The 21,134-nt window shown below is 36.4% G+C and overlaps 1 protein-coding gene across 2 annotated transcripts in view; it reads left to right on the forward strand.

The window, feature by feature from the left end:
- Nucleotides 1-1,243: 1,243 nt before the first annotated feature.
- The window catches only part of siah1 (siah E3 ubiquitin protein ligase 1), a 31,815-nt gene continuing 11,924 nt past the window's right edge, over nt 1,244-21,134 (forward strand). The window contains exons 1-2 of one of the 2 annotated variants that reach the window (XM_028450678.1): nt 1,244-1,429; nt 20,449-20,505. In XM_028450678.1, coding sequence (XP_028306479.1) covers nt 20,496-20,505 — 10 coding nt within the window. In that variant the 5' untranslated portion in view covers nt 1,244-1,429; nt 20,449-20,495. Of the gene's footprint in view, nt 1,430-16,007; nt 16,886-20,448; nt 20,506-21,134 lie in introns of those variants that run through there. The other variant, XM_028450677.1, reaches the window with a different exon arrangement.

A 21,134-nucleotide genomic window follows, 5' to 3' on the forward strand; every position in this document is an offset into this window, starting at 1 on the left:
GTCTCCATGTGTAGTTATACACTTCTGTAATGAAGCAATAAAAAGTTGTAACAGACCTCAAAGTTACAGTCTGAGCTAGGACCCCAGTTTGAGAACCACCACTCTAGAGATCCCTCATTAAACATAATGTCTTACTTATAGTTCATGTGCCTATCCCACAGGAAGTTGCACCATCATCAGAAGTAAACCTGGGATGAGCCACACTAACCACAGACATGATACACTTGGCAGAAAGCAGGGTTGGAATCAATTACATTTTTCAGTTACAATTACATTTTCAATTTCAATTCAATTAGGATTACAGTGACCGTTATTTATTTCCAATTACAATTAAATCACAATTACTTTTTATCCTCAGAAAGTCAATTACTAATTTTAAATTAAAATTAATCACAATTACTGAGCCAGAAATAAATAACTTAATAAAAGTAATGTAAATAATCTATTATCTAATTTCTTTCCTATCTATTGATTCCCTTGTTAGGCTTCCTAATCAATGAAAATATAGGTTTTAATATTTTTGGTGTGGACATCTGAGCCTTTTTTGTGTCAGTATACCCCTAGATTGTTTTTTTTCTTTTTTTTTTTTGAATGGTAAAATTTGTAACGCTTGATATAAAATATATTTTAATAATTGTTAGCTACATGAGTATAGAACTGTACATGGAATTGTGACATGGCGGTTTCCCAGTTTATAATAATTAGAATTCACAATATTTATAAAATTTTCATGGTAATTACACATACAAAGTAAATTATTTAAACTCAATTTATTACGATTATGACATATGGAAACATATTTTTTTTCAAATTACAATTATAATTACGCCATAATTATAATGAATTATCAATTATGTGATTATAAATATAATTGACCCCAAAACCCGGCAGAAAGGCAAAAGACCCAATAAGAAAAAAAGGAGACTTTAGGAGACTGCAATGTGAAATTCTGCAGAATATTTCTTTAAGCAAATTATTATGTAATTGCATAATTGCAACCGTGTTTAAAGCACATACATTGTATTTCATTCATTATTATTTCTTTTGTGCAACAATTATATCCATCTTTAAGCAGCTTTCAATTCGATAATATAGAGTTTGTAATCAAAATTGTTTAACGGAGGTGAATATCAACATGTACACCTTTATTTGACTACAAAAAGTCACGTTATGATCCTTTTTTTTTAATTATTTGGCTCAATTTGTTCAGACGTGTGGAGCGCGTTCACGTGACAGAAGTTGAGCTGCTGTGCGCGCTCCAAGGCGGCTGGTACTTAACGCCTGGTGTCTCGTCTCTGCTCCAGGAGCCGAGCCAATGTGTACAACCAGCAAACGGATGACACACGATAAAAGAGGGATCCTCTACTTTCAGACACGCCGTACACTCACCCGTTCACCCGTCGTGAGCTGAAGGGATATCTTGTCCGAGGTGAGAGGCGGCCACAAACGCCAGGCTATGTGTGTGCTGGCGAAAACAACAGCAGACGATAGCTTCGTGTATTAGCACCGAGGCAAATGCTAGCCGCTTGTTAGCAGCGCAGGGTGAAAATGTAGCTGGAACAATCTTATTTTACGTTAGGCTTGACGTTTAAAACGCTTTTTTGTTGTGGATTGAGTTGAGTGTTGGGGCAAAGTTGCTGTTTAGAGGTTTGTGCATGATAAACACGATTAGTTCCTTGGCTTGGTCAGACATTTGCTAAGCTAACAAGTTACCGATTCAGCTCAAGAGACGCTGCTTAAGATGTTTTGACCCGGTTGGTTCCCCAGGTAGCTGATGATCATGGTGGCTTTGGGAGTTACAGCGATCATCTAAAACTGCTACAAAACGTGCATGTTACATTTCACAATGTAACTTCATGTTTTTTGTGTAATGGTTAATTTATTATTAAAATATTATCGTATGTCTGCGTTTGGAGTGGTAAATCTGGGGACATTTGGGGGGTACTTAATGTTCCCATGTACATGTTAATACGTAATCAGTACGTATGCTAAGAGTTGTTTAAATTTTAGTATCAACAAACAGAGTTACTAACATAATTTATGTCTGCTATAACTCAAAGTCGCGTCGAATTGCAATCACCATTTGACAGTAAAACCAGTACTCTTCTAACACCGGTATATCTAGGCCCCGTGTGCCTGCATCGCATGCACGATCAGGGTGTTTTGTGTTTAAAGTAGCTTAATTTAGGTGATCACAAGCTTATCATGGCTATGTTTTGGTTTGCAGCGTTGCTGGTGGAGCATGGAATAGTGGTTCTGGTTCTCACAGATGTGATGAGTAGCGTTTAGTAAATAAACCGCTGTGCGTGCAGCCTGAGCCATCGGCACCGTGTGACCGGTCTTTACATGGGACGAGTCAATGTCAGCTCTGATTAGGTATTGTCTATGTTTATAGTAGCTACCGATCACCTTTATCATGTTCTCAACGTCGTCTATTTCCGTGGCATGCACACCTGCAGATAGATGATTGCGTTATCAACCAAACTAATGTGATCACAGTATGACTAAGTTATCTAACTTGGTATTCTAGCCACATGCTGCAGATGTTTCTCAACAGGATTTAAAGGGCACTTCTCATGTTGAACCATTAAGACTGTAACGGTGAAACCTTTATGGCAGGGTTGTCAAACTCATTTTAGTTCAGGGGCCAAATACGGAGGGCTGTGGCTATTGATACGAAAACGTATGAATAGACGGCCATTCTATTCATACGCAGCGCCCCTCATTGGCAGTTTAGGTGACGTGATAGGAGCACCACGTGACTTACCCTGCTAACCCTTTTATTTTAATCCTAAGCCAGGGAATACCCTAAAATGTTTATTTTTTACATATATGTACTGTTAACCTAACCCAAGAAATAGCCTAAAATATTTACTTTTTTTGTTTAAGTACTTTTAAAGGTGCAATTTGCCATGTTAAAACAAAAAAAAATGTATATGACAAAAGCAGGATTCGAACCCTCGGCAGCGGAAGGAAGAATTCTTGAGTCAGGCGCCTTAGACCACTCGAAAACGTACCCACAGTCCCGGCGGCTATTGATTTGTTTCTGCATCATTTTAGAAGTGTCTATTGATACGTTTCTGTATCAGTAGACACTTCTATTCAGTATGTGAATCCCTGCAAATATTGTTCAGTTAAATGTACACAGTGATTCATTTTGTCATTTTTACTGTCATTTTATTTGTGTGCTTGATTTCTGGTACGCTATGCATGAGCTATGCACTGGAAGTGGAACGACATATCTTGTGACAATATATGATGATGTCACAAGATGTATCAGGTCAGATAAAAGAAATACACAGAATCTACTACACCGCCTTCCTGGGCTGCTGGCCAATCAGAGATGGTTACAGGGAGTCTCTGAGTGCGCTAACAACAACTACACTAGGGCCCTATAAATTCCACGTTAACGGAATCAACCAGTGAAAACAGAATCTACTATTGTACGTGAAAATGGACAGAATCAGGTTTAAAAGCCAACACCGTGAGGCAAAGGAAGTTTGTTTTTTTCTTTTAAATGCAAAAATGTCCTTCCCACTCTCATCCTGGCCGCTTCAAACACCGTCTAAGCCACATAGAAAAAACGTCTAAACTGTCAAAAAACTACACATATCATCACTGACTCCTAAATCAGAGCCGACCAGTGCCCGCTTAACTTTAACGTGTCTGTAAAGCTCTGTACGTTACTCGTGTAACGCTGCTGTGCTCTGTGAAAACAGCAACAGCTGTAATCAGTTTTACCTGCTCAGAGGGTTTAAACATCATCTCATCAGAGCTACAGATGTTCTGTTGTTGTGGACGAGACCATCGATGCTAGCATTGTAGAGTCTTAAACATCGTAGGTTAATGATAACTTGTGATGCATCCTTGCGTCCATTTATTTTTGTTTAATCATTATGGTCTGGAATGATGTCATCAGGATCATTTATATTAGGTTAATTTAAGGTAAGTTGATCAAAACTTAAACCATAAACATTAATGCCGCTCTCATACATCTTTATACGACGTGAATAATTAAAAATGAGCAGTCTATAATCAATGTCAGTACAACTTATATTTTTCACCTTTTAATTGTATTTTACTCATTATTTAAAAATATATTATTCTTTTTGACATACATTTTTGTTTTAGTTTTCTTTTTATTAGTATTTATTTTGTTTCCTCACAGGGGTTCAAAAAAAGTGATTATTTCTATAAAAAAAAAAAAAAAAACAGAATTAAAAAAAATATATGTGGAAAACACGGAATTTGGGAAAAAAAAATAAAGCGCATATGTATTTTAATGTATAAAATATTTTCAAAAAATCGTAAATTGAATCACAATATCTGTCAGAATGTTCACAATTAGATTTTTTGTCGAAATCTTGCTGCCCTAGTGTTAAATTAGGGAGATGACAGTTGTTCGTGCAGCTAAACTGTGAGACGTATTGGGGACATTTCATTTATCTGCACTCATTTCTGCTTATTGCTTATGAAAAAAAAAAATACAAATGCATACATGTACTGTAAGAGGTGGGGGGGGGGATTTTCTGCTGACTGTGCTCGAGACAGTGTTGGAGCTGTAATGCACTCACACGGATAAACTTGTTTTGACCCAAGGGCTTTCCATAGCTTTTAGAGAGGCTTAGTTGTTTAGTAATGTTACCATCGGGGGGTGTTTGTATGTGGACGGATGATGTGAAATGACAAGAATTTGTCATCTGCAGCAGGAAAGATTCCCAAATTCATAAAACTCTTTAAAATTCAAAACAGATGAATGGAGACCTTTCATTGTGTTCATTTCAATAGGTGCAACACAGTTTGTCAGCATGTTTTTATTTTTTTTATAACGCTATGAAAAAAATGCCAACATGCAAGTGTGTGGAGTTGACTTGTCGTACATTCCTTGTTCTGGGGGTGTCTCTCACAGAGGTAGTAAATTGCTGCTCCAGCTGCTTGGGTGGCATGTGCCCTCTTTTTGAACTGTAGTAACTGTAGCTGTAGTCCACTCAGTGTTTTTGGTTTTTTTCACATCCTGAAGAATTTTGCTTGCTGTCCTGACCATTCGACCTGTACATTTTCAGGTCAAATCATTAGACTAATTAAAAATGAAAAAAAAAAAAATAGCTAACAGTGCTAACCAATGTGCTACAGAGAAGCAGCTGTAATATGGACTCAGTTGAACAGAACATTTTTGCTGGTCCCAAAATTGACACACAGGAGTTTTTGTGAGAATTGTGATATCAAATGATTTTGGTATTTAGAAACAACAAAAAATGATAAAAACAAGTAACTGATAGCTTAAAGGATTAAAATCTACCAGAGTTAAAACATTAAGTGTTGTATTTATTATGAGTGCTGCAATCAGGGTTTCTCTGGTCATTAGTGAAATTGATTTCAGGTGCTACTGATTACGGATCACATGAAGAATGTAGGCTTTGTGATTCACGAAGCATGATTTCACATAAAACTTTTCTACACAGAATTTTAAACCAATTATAATATGAAGAAAGGATAAAAGGGTGACATGAATTTTCTTTTTTGGCAAACACGTGCTGTAGCTATCTGTGTGCCACCATGAGATGATGGTGTGTGCCATGACATTACATCTGAAAAACTGCAAATCCAACCCTTTTTTGAGCTGGAGTAAAATGACGTGACTGGGTGCAATTATAACTCACCTGTTACAGCCTTCCCTATGTTAACTATGTGACCTGCCTTCATTTTGGGGCAGTGGTAGAGTAGGTCATCCAATATCCAAAGGGTTGGGGGTTTGAATCCCACTCTTGCCAAGTCAGTGTTCGATCTCAGCCAGAAAACGAATATCGGATTTTATCGGACTGCATCTAAAATCTCCGATATATATTATATTTATTCAATTGTAGAATGCTGTAGATATTATGTTGAAGGTTAAAATGTATGTAACCAATTGGTTAATAATAAATGGGTCAGTTTTTCTCATACCTACTGTTGCTGACTATTGTTCTCTGTTTGAGTAACATCACTTGAATAAGCCTTTTCTAACATTCCACACTACAAAATAAGTAATAAAGTATGTATGATTTGTGTTGATATCGGATTGATATTGATATCGGTCAATACTCAAGGCTGCAATATTGGTATTGGAAGTGAAAAAGTTGTATCGGAACATCCCTCATAAATAATGATGCAAACAAGCTTGACCCACAACATTATAGTTTTAGAGGGATGTCCAAGTGTTGCACAGCTCTGAATTGTTTTTTTTGAGCAGGCAGATCATGTGTTTTTAAGGCAGTATAGAGCCTTAGATTTTTTTGTTTCAAAATTACCCCAATTATGTTCCAGAGTTTACACATTTCTGCATCAGTTTACACATTTTTGTTTTGGTTTTATTGGCTTTCTCTAATCTTATGTTATGTCCTTACAATCTAATAATCTTTGAATTTGCGAGAGAATTTACATTTCCCTCTCTATAGCTACTTGTTTAAGGGGACAAATTGCGTTTAAACGTTGAGTGTAAATGCAACATTTTCCCAAAATATCCTACTCTGTTTGCCCCTCTGTTCACTAACCCCAACCAGTTAAGGCGGATGCTGCCACCTCTGAACCTGGTTCCGCTGGAGATTTCTTCCTAAAGAGGGAGTTTTTTCTTCCCACTGTTGCTAAATGCTTGTTCATGTGGATCTCATTGGGTTCTTTTTTTTTTACTATGGACTTTATATTTTGTTCAGCGCTTTGAGATGACTTTGTTGTATTTTGCGCTATATAAATAAAGTTGAATTGAAAATCAGACGCCCTAGCAGTTATTGTTTGAAGGATGTTTAACAAAACCTAATGATAATCTTTAAAATTTTGTAGGACTTTAATCATTAGAGATGTAACGATTAATCGTAAGGCAGTTAAAAATCGATTCATAGGTATCACGGTTCATATCGATACTCTGAAAATTGAATAGCAGTACTTTTTTAAAATCTCCTTCTCTTGTACAGAAGCGTAGGCGGCGGGCGGAATTGCCTACTACTCTTAAACATGTTCATAAATGATTCCTTACCCCTTTAGCACCGAAAGAATATTTGTAATATTACTTGAATATCTGTAAAAGTCACGTTTTTCTATTAGCTCTGTCTGCTAGCGCATAGCATCTCTTTTTCAATGCAAGAATAGCTGCATGCCAACCGACCACTGGATTACTAGTGCCCTCTGCTGGTCCAACCAAATATTTGATGTAAATACAGTGCAATGACTGTTTTTTTTTTTTTTTTTTTAAAGTCTTAATTGTTTATAATACATTTTCAGTTGCACTTTTAAAAAGAAAAAGTTTTTTTTTTTCAAATTATTTTATTACCTTTTTCCAACAGTTTTATACAAATCACTTACAAGTATACATTGAAAGTAAACTGAGAAGAAAATAAAAAGAAAAAAACAAAGGCAAAAATTATGTACAAAATAATTAACTAGGTCAAATTAATTATTAGGAGGTCCTCCAAATTTACATATTATAATAATTAATAAAGGGTTGCCAAATTGGGTAGAGCGTTTGTTCTTTTTTCCTTAAAGAATAAAAATGTTTCCAATTGTAAATATTGCATTTACATCTCTGAGAAGGTTTTGATGAGTAGGAGAAATTTTATTTTTCCAGTTTAGTAAGGTTAGACGTCTGGCTAGCAACATCACAAAACATACATTACTTTGTGAACTGTTCAAATGTATATCTGTTGGTAAACACCAAATAATGACATTACTGGATCGGCTGGGAGTTTAACATTGAAAATGGCTGACAAAGTCTCAATTATTTTATACCAGTATAGGGTGATGTGCGGACAGTTCCAAAATGTGTGTGACAATGAAGCAGGGGCATAGCCACAATGTTCACAAGAGGCATCCACTCCCGGAAACATCCTGGACAGTCTTTGTTTGGAAAAGTGCAATCGATGTAGGATTTTAAACTGCAGCAGACCATGTCTGATACACACTGAAGAGGAGTGGATCTTTTCTTGAGCTTCAGTCCATTGGTCGTCTGTGATATTTATTCCCAAGTTTTCATTCTAAGCATCTTTTATAAGTTATACATTCTAACTGTGAAAGGTTTTTATATAATTTAGAAATTTATCCTTTTTTGAGTGGGTTATTCAGTAATACATTGTTTATAGGACAAACTTCAGGTTGACTGGGAAAAGAGGGAAATGTTGTCTTAGTAAAATTGTGTATTTGTAAATATTTTAAAAAGTCTATCACTATTAAATTTATGTTTTAATTGTTCAAATGTTGGAAATAATGTATCAATGAAAATGTCTATAATTGCATGCAGTCCTTTAGGCTGAGCGTAAAGTAATTGAATTAAAGAAGTATAGTAGGGGCCAAATCCGAACCTCGGCAGGACCGAGAAGAGAAAATCCCACTCGACCCTGTCGAAGGCCTTCTCGGCATCTAGTGAGAGCAATATTTCCATTACTTTCTTATTTGGGTTTTGAGTGAGAAAAAGAACTATTATGCAGTTTTACATTGTTTTAGTATAAAACCAGAATATAAATTAATAGGCTTCATCTTCATTTGTATTATTCCTTCATTTATTTCATTCAGAATTTATTCTTAGTTAAATTGCATTGTTTTGAATAGTTCATCAAGGGATTCTTTTGACAATGAAAAATAAAAGGAAAATAGTAATTTCTAGTTTTTTCCCGAAAAAAAAGGAATATATTTCAGTCATCATTTGTCTAGTCCCAGTTTGTAAAATAAATCGTGAGAGAATCGTATCGGGAGTTGAGTGAATTGTTACATCCCTATTAATCGTAAATCTTTTTGTTTAAAAAAGTTTTATTTACGTTGACACAAATGGTAGGTAAGTGTCCTCTTGCACTATCATCATTTCCCTGACAGATTTAGTTCAGACACCTCATTTGCTAAATTGTGTTTTCCTTTTGAGTTAACCTGAATACCAGTGTGTCTGTATTGAGTTTCGCAAGATGCATTTCATGGAAATGTGTACATATATTAGCTTTTAACAATTGGAGTGCAAGTGTTTTCTCTGCACGTTTCTTTTTGCAGGAGGATATAACTGCATTATCCTTTTTTTTTCATTTGTATTACTATCTATAAATGTATATGTCTTGTCACCAGTGGTTAGCTTGTCTTTGTAGAAATGACAGCTGTTCCTCTCTAGTCTTGCGTATTAGGGTTGTGCAGACACTAGTTGTGTATCCGTGTGTGTGAGAAGGAGTAACTGAGTAACAGAAGTGACTCACTGGCCGTGTAACAGTGAGGTAATCCTAGAAGAGTTTCTAATGCCAAAGGGACTCCCTGTTGGCTGTGTAGCTCTCTTTGTGTTTGTGACTGTATGTGTGCTTGCATGAAAGACGATCACCCATTCACAAGTTAAGACACATCAAGTAAAAATTTATGTCCCCTCAGGAATAATAGCAGTGCACATATTTTTTGTTTTTATTCTCTCTTTGGTAATGCACTACTTAGTACTACTTATAGAAGTTTTAAACACTTTAGATGATGATTTCCACTTCACTTTTACCACCTAAAATATCAAATGTCTTTCCTGTCCAGCATCAGATTTAACCCAATGAAAGGCCATCTTTATTTAAAGTGAATGGGCTCTTGACTCGTCCAACCATTTACTGTCTTGCCTAGTGAGGATACACACAGTAGACTTATGTTTCCATTGTTAATGTGCTATTGCTCTGTATGTGACAGGAATGTGGAGAAGCTTGCATGTGTCTTATGGAGCGACATGCAGTAAAACACATCAGAAGCTGCTCAGTAAGCTTTCCGTCTTTATAGCTTCTGATTGGAAGGTAGATTTCTAGCTTTACTAAATGTTCCCAAACACTGAATAATTTACACTAAAATATATTTAATTGAAAATAACTTCAAATGCTATGAGTTAAACCAACATAGAACAGTCGTATAACATCCGTGCATCATGGGCTTTATACAAGTGCAGGTTTATGCTCGTAATTTAGTCTTTAGTGAAAGTCCGTCTCGTCAGGATGAATGTTGGTTGATTTTGTGTTTCTAAGCTCTGTTCAACTTTTTACATTTCACTGGCCTAGTTTATATATGTCTCCTTCATGAATAGCATGACAGACAAACAAAATGTAGACATCTGCACCAGTGCTTTGTAATTAATATGCAAATACTTTCCCTTTCCCCCTTTTCATCTTCTCTTTTGTAAGCCCCTGGCTGTAGGTGATGAAGCGTTTGGCTCTATGCTGATGAACTGCTGCATGGTCCAGATGGCTCATTGTTGCATCTGCTGTCCAGCCCCTTTTAATAACACACTTTGGGCATTGGCTACTTTAGAGCTCACTGTGTGCATGTGTGTCACAGCAGGATTGCTTTGTGTGTTTTCTTTTTCTTCCTCAGCTGAATTTCGGACATTATACATTGCATTTCTATTGTTCGGTAAAACTGTGAACAGATGTGGTCATGATTGTCTTATATCTTTGTCTGTAAAGACAGTTCATGAGCAGGCTGTAATTTTAAAAAAGTCATTCATAATGCATGCTGCTGTTCAATTAATTTCAGTGACATTCATATTGTAGTTTTTTTTTTTTTTGTTTTTTTTTTTAAAACCTTTTCTGCTTTTTTACTAAAATGTGCAGGTACGCCTTTGCAGAAATTTTGTCACTGTTTGTTGAAAGAACCAATAATTTGTTTACTGGAATATTGCACTATAATGGTGTCACTGGTAAGAAAGGCCCTATTTTTTTGTTTACAGAAAGCACTATTGGAGATACTTATTTGTTTACATTGGTATGTTGACACTTATTTACAGAAATGTTGCACTAAAATAGTGTCACTGTTCATAGGACACTTTTTCAATTTATTGTCTTTCAGAGATATAAAATTGTATTTTTTCACTTAATCTTTTTTTCTTATGTCATAGATAGGGATGTAACGATTGACTCAACTTCCGATACGATTCACGATACTGGGTTCACGATACGATTCTCTCACGATTTATTTTACAAAATAAGACTGTACACAAATGATGACTGTAAAATATTCCTTTATATTTTTTGGGGGAAAAAAACAGAAAATACTGTACTATTTTTCTTTTATTTGTCATTGTCAAAATAATCCCTTGACAAACTATTCAAAACAATGCAATTTAACTAAAAATAAATCTTGAAACAAATAAATAAAGGAATAATACAAATGAAGAAGAAGCCTATTGATTAAAATTCTGGTTCTATCATAAACTATGCAAAACTACACAATAGTTCCTTTTCTTTTTAAAAGTGCAACTGAAAATGTATTTTGTGCCTTAACAATTGGACTTGAAAAAAACAGTCATTGCACTGCATTTAAGTCAGAAATTTGTTTGGACCAGCAGAGGGTGCTGGTAACCCAGTGGTCGGTTGGCATGCAGATATTATTGCAGTGAAGAAGAGATGCTATGCGCTAGCAGACAGAGCTTAAAGAATACGTGACTTTTACAGATATTCATGTAATAGTACAGATATTCTTTTGGTGCTAAAGGGGTAAGGAATCATTTATGAACATGTTTAAAAGTAGAAGGCGCCCAGAGAGAAAGTAGTAGCAGATTCCGCCCGCCGCCAACACTTCTGGACGAGAATGATAAGTATATAGCGGCCTCTGCTGTTTAAAAAAGTACTGCGATTTGAACCGTGATACCTATTAATCGATTTTTAACTGACTTACGATTAATCGTTACATCCCTCGTCATAGATTATTGTAGATTGATTTCTGACCAATATATCGATAATTGCAGTATCGTCATATTGTGAAATAATCATTATCGTGAGCTTCATATCGTATCGTGAGGTACCCAGAGATTCCCACCCCTAATTACCATTATATATTGCTGAAATGTCTAGTTTCCCCATAATTGGAGTGTACCTATCTGCATCTATCAATAATCAATCGAATCATTTAAGAGAAATTGTGCGTTTAGCAGTATTTATGCTTCCTGATCTTATATCATAACAAACTGATTTACGTGACACAAAAAACTAATTGAGCTCTTTTTATTGCACAAAACAACTGAACATACAAAAATGTAACAAATCATTCCACATGACCTTTTGACATAGGTTTTACCTTGATATTTTCCTAATAAGCTACATTGCTTAAAGAAACACGACCACAGAGCTAAATTGAAGTAAAATGTAAGTTTATGTAAAACATTTTTTTTATTTTTTTTATGAATTGACAAACTTAAAGTAGGTGCATTGTTTTCCACACATAGTAGCATGTATATCTCTGGCTTGATTTAGAATAAACATGTTTGAAAATGAGACCCAACTCGATAAAAGCAAATTAAACAATGCATTAGTCAGTTTAATCAACAAATCATTTCATAAAGTTTTAGTGAAATGAAAATTCTTGGCCGAAACAGAAAAATTATCATGTCACTTGATGCATTTATGGCTCCGACTGTGTATTAAAATGAAGGCATTGCAATTGTAGGGCCCTATTGTAGGGGTGTGCCACCATCATCCACATGAACACACCCCAAGTCACCCACTGAACCCCCCCCCCCCCCCCACCACACCACACCCGATCACCACCTCCATGATGACATTATCTGCTGCACTGTATATATATATATATATTTGTATTTATCCTATTTATCCTTTATTCTCTATCTATCCTTTATTTATCCCTCATCCTTTATATTTATCATTATTATTATTATTATTATTGTTGCTGGGTTGTTCTTTGTTTTTTTATTTATTTTTTGTTGTTTGTTTTTGTGCACTAACTACCAAGACAAATTCCTTGTACTGTCCTTAAAACTGTACATGGCCATTAAAAACATTTCTGATTCTATTATTTCCATGTTAACGGAATCGACCAATGAAAATGGAATCCACTGTTAAACGCGGAAATTGACAGAATGTGGATAAAAAGCCGTCATTGTGAGGCAAAGGACGTTTTTAAGGGGAAATGTTTCCAGGGACCGCTCATTCGGTGCACTGCCCACTCGCCTCCCATCCTGAAACACCATAAACTGCCAAAAAGCTACACAACTCATCACTCATCCCAAAACATGGAGCCGACCAGTTCCTGCATAACTTTTGTGTTTGTGGGCAATTATCGGCAGATGATATTAATTGGTAACATTTTTAAAATATCCAAGTTAAAGTTAATTAAAAAAAACTAAGTGTTATAATTTAGCAGGTTTTTTTAATTACTCTACAATGGATTGTTTCTCAAAATCCTGGTTTTTAACTCATAACAAGTGTTTGGCCTGTGAGGTAGGGTGGGGCGATATGGCCTTTTTTAATATCTCGATATTTTCAAGCTATATCACAATATATATTTCAATATTTTGCCCTTGCCTTCAGATAATGCTTTGATGCATACAATGGAACCAGAATGGCAATACTCAATATATTGATGTTTTCTCTGTGATGTAATTGGGGTTTCCCCTAACTATTATAGCATAGCGTACCTGTTGGTTTCTTTTTTCTAGAGGCAAACCCTTAAAATAAGGTAAGTCAGTTAAGCTTCATGCCAAATGTCACACAGGGACCTTTATTAACAGAAGTGTAGTGAACAATATCAGAATTTTGAGAACAAATTATGTGCATTATGCATATTTTAAAAACAATTTCAGCGTGCTGTACACAGTTTTTATTATTATAATTAACTATCAATTATGTATTTATTATTACAGACAATTGTGAATTTATCAGATACTATTATCCAAAGTGGCATACAGAATATATAAACAGTTACCACTACTGACACGCGCACACAAGCATGCGCTGTAATATTGGCCTTCTGAGGACTGTCCCTTTAAGGGCCATGGAAACGTAAGGTCAAAGTTGAGCCAGACCTGCCTTCCTGATTTGTACTGACCACATGGAAGGAGTTTTGTTACTTTTCTGTTACCATCCTGTCTGAAATGACATAAGCAGTGTTTGAGCTTCCCTTGCATACAATGAACGTGCAGTGTGAGGGTAACGAGTTGTTTTGAGTCCTGTTTATAACGTTATCAACACACGGAGACCTCTGGATCTCTACAGCATGCACACACACTTGCACATAGTGTATTACTGAGCATTTTGCATGTCATAGACTTTATTATTATGGGGACCATGTCTTGCAGCTGGGTTTGTTTCGGCATAGTGTTACACACTCTTTGTACTGCACTTTATGGTGGGTTTTTAAGGGATGGAAGAGATTCAACGTGCTCGAACATTTAGTTGAAACTGGTTTGCGACATTCCTTACATCCTTATAAAGCACACTCTGCTGCTGGTCATCTGACACTCTGAAGCCAAACCATTTTCAAATTATTGAACCATTATTCTTTTTTTAACTAACCAACTCTTCAGTGGCGGACTCTGTCTGCATGTTGTCGCTGCAGAGGTGAGTGAGTGGGGGGGGGCTGTTCCAGCGCGTGTGTGAGACATGGATACGGGAGAGGGAGCGGAGAAATAGGTGCTGACTTGCAGCCAATGGAAAGAAATGTATTGCTATTTTAACACAAAATGAACTATATTGATATAAACAATATTGTCCTGTTTAGGGGTGGGAACCTCTGGGTACCATACGATACAAAGCTCACGATAACAATTATTTCACAATATGACGATACTGCGATTATCAATATATTGGTCAGAAATCAATCAGCGATAATCTCACATAATAAAAAAAAGATTAGTGAAAAAAGACAATTTTTTTTATATCTCTGAAAGACAATAAATTGAAAAAGTGTCCTATGAACAGTGACACTATTTTAGTGCAACATTTCTGTAAATAAGTTTCAACATTCCAATGTAAACGAATAAGTATCTCCAATAGTGCTTTCTGTAAACAAAAAAATAGGGTCTTTCTTACCAGTGACACCATTATAGTGCAATATTCCAGTAAACAATATATTGGTTCTTTCAGCAAACAGTGACAAAATGTATGTGAAGACCTACCTGCACATTTTAGTGAAAAAGCAGAAAAGGTTTTAGAGGGAAAAAGTGCGAGCATATCGGTAATCGATCGTGCAAAAAAATATTGCGATATATCGCAAGATATTGTCACACTCCTAGTCCTGTGATAGCAAGCTTAAATATATATCAATATAAATTAAAATATTGATATATTGTCCAGCATTTCTGTGAGGGGGTGTTTAGTTGGGGGTACACTATTGAAACAGTTTAACACGCTCAGATGTCTGTTGTGATTCAATCGTAATTCCAATCCTATCCAATTGGAGGATCACCACTGCTTTTGTGTTTTATAGATGAGTTATATCTGTGTTTAGATCTGTCCATATGACATTGAATCACCTAAGATGCCTTTTAGTCTGAATGGAGCCAATGTTTCCCTCTCTCCCTGTGCTCAGCCAGCTCTGACTCTCTATCCTGCTGACTGATGGATTTTGGCTTACACAGATGTTTTGCCTCTTGTTTCTCTTGTTATTTATATTATGTGTTGCTGAAAGGTGTGTGAATTCAGTATCAAAAAGCAGTCTAAGATGAACTTGCTGTTTGTATTATTACAGCTGAAAGTGATGATTGGTTAACGTATAAGGTTTAGATCTCCAAATGTTTCCGTCTTTTTACTAGCATGTAAGAGGAAAGTCAGTGGACACGAGCAAAAAATTTGGTATGAAAATGAGTTATGTTGTCAGAGAGGGCAGCTGTTGGTACAGCCTGCAGCCAGACAAGGCAGGCTGAAATCTGAGACTTGCACAAGCCCTGAGCCCAGCAGAGGGAGGGGAGAACACAAACACAAGGGGGAGACGTGTGTGTGGGAGAATGTCAAGCCTGTAGAAAGAGGGTAAACTATGCAGGCTGGAGACTTAAAACTATATGCAAAAAAAAAAGTGTTGAAGGAAAGTGGAATATAAATAAACCCACGAGCAAAAAAACAAAGTGTTGGCGTGTGTAGTAACATTAGTACAGGTCAAATGAGTGTGTGAAAGGAAGAGCAGGGATCCAGCAGTGGAGAAAGGGTTATGTGTTTGGGTAGGGAGTTGTCAGGAAACAATGGGGAAGGGTGGGAGTTAGTGAGCATGCTCCGTTTGGACTGACACTAGATGCCGGTTTAGCGTTGCTCTTCTTCTGCACAAACACACCCAGCAGCGGTGACACCTACCACAGTCCAGGGGATACAGCAAACATTGCTTGAATTAAAGCCTGCAGGAGCAAAATGGCGCCAAACTTTTTTTCATTCAGGAAAGGATTATTCTTCCTGTGAACACTGCACAGGACTTTAAGAAACACCCTTCTTGGTATAAAGAAATGGATGGTACTACCTGTTAAAATGTAAAACTCTGCCAGGCAGTCCGCCAAAGCTGGCAGAAGGAGAAACGGATGAGGATAATTATCCCGTGTTGGAGAAATACGAGTTGGCTAAACTGCTTTTTGTCACTAGAGGCTGATGAGGGAAAGTGAGGGAGTGGTGAACTGACCACACTCTTACATTTTGAAGTACAAGAACTTTTTCTTTTTTTCTGCGGTTTACACTTTTTGGCGCATTCTCCAAGCCTTTAAAACCAGCGTTAACAATCACTACTACCAGGGTCTGATATGTAGAGTATGTTTTGTTTTGGAATTGCTGACAGAGGTGCTCAGTTGTACTCTTGCTAGCAACTATTTTTCCTGCCAAAAAGGGTCTGCTTGCCCTTCTATGGACACAGTCCTCATTCTTGCATTACAGCCCTCACCAACTCTCATGTGCTCATGCCTCCTTAGTGAGGAAGCAGTGTGGAGAAACATGAGCCTCTGTTTTGTGGTGTGTTTGGAGCAGCAGCAACAGTGTGTGGTTTCTATGGAAAAGGCAAGAGAAATATGGCTCAGCGGTACTGCGTAAATGGTCCACCTCTATGTCTCCAGTCCAAGTGAAATCAAAGTCAGTTTGCACAGCCCTGCAAAAGCCACCGTGGGACTCTTTATTCAGACTTTTCTCGTGTGTGCCCTTGGGAAACGTGCCCAGGACTAAAGGTGAATTCACTTTAAATGATATTATTAGCAGTCATTTGTATTTGTTATAAATGATCATGTGTTTTTCTTGTCCCCTCCCCAAATGTTGAAGGTGTTATGCAGTAGCAGCTTGGCTGACAAACGTGCATAGTTTGGATGATGTGACAGAATGTGTATTGATTGTCGGTGTGTGGGAGTTGCACCGATTGAATGTGTGCATTGTGAATTACTCCATGAACACAGGACAATGTGTGCGACTGAGAAAAGAGTGGGCCCGCAGTTCATGACATTGAATGGAATAATTGTGTGAAGGCCAACATGTTTTCTGCCTTCACTTCCACTTGAGATCTCATCTTCTTTTGTGTGTTAGACGCCTCTCATTCTACTTGGAGGGCCTCCAATTTTCCATAACCGGGGAAAACGGACAGAAAATATGGAATCCACTTTCTAAAATGGCAAAACTGTTATTCCTATTATTATTATTTTAAACACAATTCAGCAGAAATTGCATTTTGTTAAGGAATATACCTTCACATGCATGTTTGGTACAATATCATGCATTTATTTGCAATTTTTTGCAGTGAAAATGGTAGTCTAACATGTAGCCACTTCAGTAAATGGACATGCATCAAATCTTGTGCATCAAACACACTTTTACAGCAGAGAAATATGAAATTACTAACAGCTGGTAACTCAATTAACTAAATTAAAGCGTGTTTGCCAAGTTTTGGGAAGTTTAAAAGTCATTAATGACATCTGATATAAGGAAAGCTGATGAAACGTAAACAAAGGGTAAACTGATGTGGAAAAAATGAAACTCTTAAATGGAATTGGGAAAATGACAGCCTCTGTAATTGGTATAATCATTCTTTATATGTTAGAAAATATAAATATGGAATATTTTTATTTCAGCTTCTTTCCTGGGTATATTTGTTTTCTTCCATTTTGTGTTTTAACTCGTTGTCTTGGGGATTTCTTTACATTCTCATCTTGGGAAGAAGTCATCTGTTTGCACATCAACGTATTTTTTTGTTGGACAAGTCGAAACATGCTGCAGATAAATTGGTGTCGCGTAATTGTGTTTTCACAACGAAAAGACAACATTCCTCTTTGAAAGAATTTGCGTAGCTGTGTGAATCACTTATCAAATACAAAAATCAGATTATTCTGTGGGTCTGTCCACATTGCCAAAAGGAAAACATGGTTTAGGTTGAATGAGTTAATATATTTGTTATGTAAATGATAGACAATAGATACACATAGAACTTTTATTATGTAGGTGCATCAAGCTGTTCCTATTGCATTACTGTGGTGTCACAGCTTTCAAAGCAAGGCATTAGTCCAGTTGACTGCTAATTGGGAGCTGATTTGTTTGAGTTTATTTTGTGACATTATCTAGACCTCTTTTATTTGTTGCACTCTGATGTTATGTATACATATAAACCCTATAAATAATAATTTCTTGACATAATTTATGTTTATGTTAAATAGTATTTTTACTGTTAATTTAATAATAATTAATGTAAGCTACAAAAAGTCGGAGGAGACGAAAGCTGTCATTTCATTTGATAGTCAGATATTTGCACATTTAGTTTTTAGCCATTTCATTAGAAAGCTCCATATTCTGTGGGTTTAAAGAATGTAAAATATTCCATTATCAGCTTGTAAGTATGTATTTTAAAGAAGTGAGCACCAAGAAAAAACCAAAGGTGCTCCCCTCTGCATTACATCAAAAAAGTTAGGCGCACCCCTGTATAGAATCACAAAATTATCATTATGGCTCTCTTGAAGCCCACTGTACATATGATTAACTTAAATCATTTTATTTGTTTGTATTAGATAGTTGTTTTTCAAACTGTTTTCATGATTGTTTAAATAGTTTTTTGGGGGAGTTTGAATGTAAAATGTACAGAATGATGAACTCTCAGGTGCAGTGTTATCTCATTTATGAAATATGAATGAACAGTGCTGGGAAAGTTTTACGTAGAAAATCAATGGTAGTTGTACTACATTAGCAGCACTGTTAAAAAAAAAAAAAAAAAAAAAAAAAAGCAGCACTGTAAGTGGCCTAAATGCCTTGAATGAGTTTAGTTGAGTTTGCAATAAGTGCTGAAGCTAGCCTCTGCACTTCCTGATCTCATGTGAGGCTTGACGGTTGGCAAAGTGGACACACCTCTGTTTGAAACTCCACTGTCATCATTACAACCATCACTTTTATTGTAATGAGGGCAGAGTGAAACTTGTTAGACAGAGACATCAGATGACAAATACTTACCTTATTGGCCACGTTTAAACGGAGCTTTAATTCAGAATAAAAGTGAAATCCTCTTTCAACTGATCATGTAAACACTTAATTCCTAATGCAATTGTTCGGTGGCTGATTTATTCCGATTTTAATTCCGAATTAAATAATTCCTCTGTCTTGTAAACACTTAATTCCGCTTTAAGGAAATTCCAGTCATTCTGCGCATGCGCGAATTGCCGCAATGACGCACTGGTGACGACACAATCCAAGATGGCCACCTGGACTAGAGTCGAAACTATTTAATAATAGCCTTGGAATGCATGGATATATGAAAAGAGTGGATGGATGGAAGCATAAACATATGGACATTCATACAGACACACAAACTTATCTCACACACACACACAGATCAGCAAACGGAGCTGGCTTCACCTGAAGGGTGATACTAAAACCCGGAGACGGCGAAAATACGTTCCTGTACTTCATGCACAGGCTGTAATATCACCAAGTTTGCCATTGTACAAGTTGTTAGAGCTACTATCTTTCTCAGGGAGAAAATATTTATTCCTGTGTTATTGTTTTCCGGAGTTTTACTGGGATTTATTTACAGTTGATTAGTCCCCATCTCTCTTCTGATTCGTGGAGGAAAGTGAAACAGTTTGTTTATTGTCGAGCTGCTGCTTCAAAACTACAATCAAAATAAAGGTGAAAACAGTTCTCATGTGGTCTTCTGTGTTGTAGCTGAAAATCAAAGGTTTGTGTGTTTTTCCCGATAGACGTGATACACGTTCGCCCCCTGTCCTATCCGAGCCTTCCCAACCCCCAGACTGAAAGCGGAATTAAATAAAGCAGAATAAACCTGTTTTCCATGTAAACCTCAGTTCGGAATTACTATTTTCATGTAAACACGAAGCAGAACACTTTAATTCCGAATTATTTTATTTGGACTAACTAATTCCGAATTTTAAAAAAAACACAAAGGTTTAGTTCATTACCTATGAACTAAACCCCTGGTTTTTGCTCACCTGCCACGAAGGAGTGAAACTAAATGCTTTGATTGTGGGCGGGGATCCTGCAGCAGTCAAGACACACCCAGTCAATTCTATAGAATGTCTAAAGAACAATCTATGCTATGCTTTGCTATTCTAACTACCTACTCAATACTCACTATAGCTTTTTATTTACATTTCTCTCAATCCAACGGCCATTGTTAGAGCAGAAAAGAGTGTTTTTTTTAGTTTGTCTTTAAGAATGCAACTATTATGTGATTCTGGACCAGCAATATTTTCTGCTGCTGTTTACAGTAATTATACTTTTTTTCCCCCTTTTTTCTTTACAGAGGTCACCACATTTCAAGGGAAGAATAACGCCTTAATTAGGAATCTTATGGACGAAGGTCAGTATTCCTCAGTGGTCATATCTTTCTATTCCACATTCAACAATCCCTTTTATTTATTTATTGTTGTACAGTATACTGTGCTAAATGTTCCTGGCTTGTGTTGAACGTGTTTTGTTCTGAGAGCTTGCGTAAGAATGTTTGAACTCTATAAATGCTTTCTATATATAAATGTGCTTTTTTAGCATGGTGTTGTATGCCATTTGGTACAGATACTTCTAGTTGTAAACTTACCACCAATATAAACAGTATTTTCATTGCTTTCCATCATCCTTTGTCAGGAGAAATACCTGTTTTTGTTTTTTTCTTACAATGTTTAGGGTTGTTTGCAAGTCAGGGACTGTGTTTAGTACGTCAATTTGTTGTGTCCTAACCTTTTTTTTGTTGTTGTTTTTTTTTGTAGTCTTTAGCTGTAGGGTGAGTTCCAGTTTTAGAACTTATTTCCCATTGGATTCACTTAAAAATCACTAAACACCATTAAGAAGTGTTCACTTTGTGTTGGTCTCAGATCACCCTAAATGTCACCTGTTATTGCATGCTATACTTTCCATCAGACATGGGCAACTGACATCCTGGAGCCCACTTGTGGACCTCTGTGTAATTATGTGTGGCCCCCAAAGTAAACAAAA

This window comes from Gouania willdenowi, chromosome 6, assembly GCF_900634775.1.
Source record: "Gouania willdenowi chromosome 6, fGouWil2.1, whole genome shotgun sequence".
NCBI classification, from domain to species: Eukaryota; Metazoa; Chordata; class Actinopteri; order Blenniiformes; family Gobiesocidae; genus Gouania; species Gouania willdenowi.